Source organism: Anoplophora glabripennis, unplaced genomic scaffold (genome assembly GCF_000390285.2).
Source record: "Anoplophora glabripennis isolate ALB-LARVAE unplaced genomic scaffold, Agla_2.0 scaffold654, whole genome shotgun sequence".
NCBI classification, from domain to species: domain Eukaryota; kingdom Metazoa; phylum Arthropoda; class Insecta; order Coleoptera; family Cerambycidae; genus Anoplophora; species Anoplophora glabripennis.
The window spans coordinates 135809-138175 of record NW_019417027.1 but is presented as its reverse complement, the minus strand read 5'-3'; the positions used below and the strand labels follow the sequence as shown (position 1 = coordinate 138175).

The window sequence follows — 2367 nt, the reverse complement described above, 5'->3', positions numbered from 1 at the left end:
ATACAAGAATTACTATTATTTTAAAGGCAACTTCCTGTATAAAATGTGACTATTTTTTACTAACATTAAACTAAAATCTTTAACAAAGTAATTATCAAAAACATAAACCTTACTTATAGGTTAATATTAACAAGATCACGTCATAAATTCCTTGAAAACTAGTTTCTTTCTACGAACACCAAATTCTTCTCATAAAGCTAATATTTTTTATTATCTATTTAGTTTAATTACAGTCCGGAATGACATATTTTCATGATTTATATAATTCAAAGTAGCTTACATTATTTATTTTAAAATTTTTAACACATTACAAAAATGACATGATTGATTTATAATTCAAACTGCCGCTTTTTATCTCCCCTCTCTACATATGGGACATATGGAACACTAGCGCCCTCTTATTTTTGTAAGATTTTTGTTTACATGGAGTTCGGGCTCCTTGTATAGTCTCCATGATGCGGAAGACAGACGTCAAAGTTTATTGTCAAAAGGTGATAAAAATTGTTAACAAATAGCGTAAATAACTAACATACGACGCAAATGAAATGATTTTTTATAAAATTATAAACAAAGGTCAGTTGTAAGCGGTTAACGTATATATTTTGTAGCAAATATTAAAACCTGTAAAAGCTTTAGGAAGAATTTGCTGCCTTAACACTTCCTTATCGCCTACTTCCTGTTCCCAGAACCTTAGCAGATATAAGGAATACCTAGGATTACATCTTTAAAAGATTAAATTAAGTCTCGATCATGTTTCAGATGGACAAATATGCAGTTGATTTAGACCAAGTCCTGAACGATTTCGAGTACAGTGAATTAACCGATCAACACAACAATGCCTCTAGAAACGTATCAGCAGCCGCCCCTTCTGTGGGCCAGAACACCGTCACCAAGCACTCCATCAATAACGTATTCCACAGCCTAAACGAGTACTTGAACACCAATATAAAAGCGAATAATGTTAATCAGATTGACAATAATGTATCGTTAGAGAATAAGGGAAACTACGTTAGCGATGCGAACGTTGTCAACGAAAACCTCAATAAGCTTAAAGATGAGGAAAAGTCAATTAAGGATTGCAACTCGAAGACTGACACTTTGCTACTTGATTTAAACGAGAAAACAAACGAAGATAATAATGTAAGTGAGAGTGAGGTTAAGGGCTTACTACTTGATTTAAAAGAGGAAACAAATGAAGATAATAATGTAAATGTACATGAAAGCGTGGTTAGGGTCTTACAGGAAGTTAAAAGTGATGTGGTGGACGTTAAAGATAATGGAGAAATAAGCTTTGAAGAAAATTGTACTACTACTGATGAAGAAGTGAAAAATAAGGAACCAGAAGAGACTGAAGTGTATATAAATGGGAACTGTGATGAACGCATTTCAGAGGAAGCGGAAGAGCCTCCTGTAGAAGAAGTTAAGTTAAAGGAAGATGTTGTAGTCAAAGATAATGTTGAAGTAAGTGAAGATGCATGTGTTAATAACGATAATTCAACTATAAAAATCGAGAGTACGGTGGAAAAGATCGGTTTTGATGAAGATCTGGACATGGACGATAGTGAGGTTATGAAATTATTAGAGGAGCTGGATGATGAAGAATTACAATCGGAAAAAGAATTAAAATCTCATACGATCACAGATCTGCCTGAAAACGTTCACTGTGAAGGTACGAGTAGGGACGTTAGTGAAATAGAAGATAAGCAGCACGAAGGTAATGTTTTTTTCTTACTGATAAGGTAGTAAATGTTAGTTTAATTGGTCGTTTTTATTTTCGTGATAAATTCGTCGAGTAGAAATTTGTCGGTGGCCGTAAAAGTGTAGCAGAGGCTATGCAAAGTATTTTAACGTGAGTAAATTCGGAAAAACAACGTATTTGTAGTGCCCTGTATATTTCTTATATTAACTAGCAAATGAGATGTTGGAATGCAAAAATATGTAGAAACTTAAATTTTACTTCATTTTAACTTATTGCTTTGGTTTAGCAGGGTTCGTAGCGGCCGGGAAAACCGGGAATACCGGGAAAAGTCAGGGAATTCGTTATTCTTCATAAAAAACAGGGAATAGTCAGGGAATTTTAAAAATATTCATGAAAGTCAGGGAATTTAATGTTTGCAACTGGAAATTTTATGAAAGCCGGCCCTGTGTTCTTGAAAGAGAAAACTATTTGTGGTTTTGAAAACTTTATAAGAGGTTCTTAGGGTATAAAAAAGATTATGGAGTCCAGTCGAGAAAAAATTTAATGCATAAACACCAATTAGTATGTAAAAATGAACTACAAGTGACCTGGATTTTATTTTTATAAGTCAGGGAAAACCTGGAAAAGTCAGGGAATTCTTCATTACTTTTGAACTATGAACCCTGTTA

At 33.5% G+C, this 2367-nt stretch overlaps 1 protein-coding gene across 1 annotated transcript in view; it reads left to right on the top strand.

Annotated features, from left to right (window-relative positions):
• The first annotated feature begins 461 nt into the window (after positions 1 to 461).
• LOC108909949 (zinc finger FYVE domain-containing protein 9) overlaps positions 462 to 2367 on the top strand; it is a 19089-nt gene continuing 17183 nt past the window's right edge. Inside the window, exons 1-2 of the mRNA XM_023455823.1 lie at positions 462 to 573; positions 760 to 1714. Coding sequence (XP_023311591.1) covers positions 760 to 1714 — 955 coding nt within the window. The 5' untranslated portion in view covers positions 462 to 573. The remainder of the gene's footprint in view (positions 574 to 759; positions 1715 to 2367) is intronic.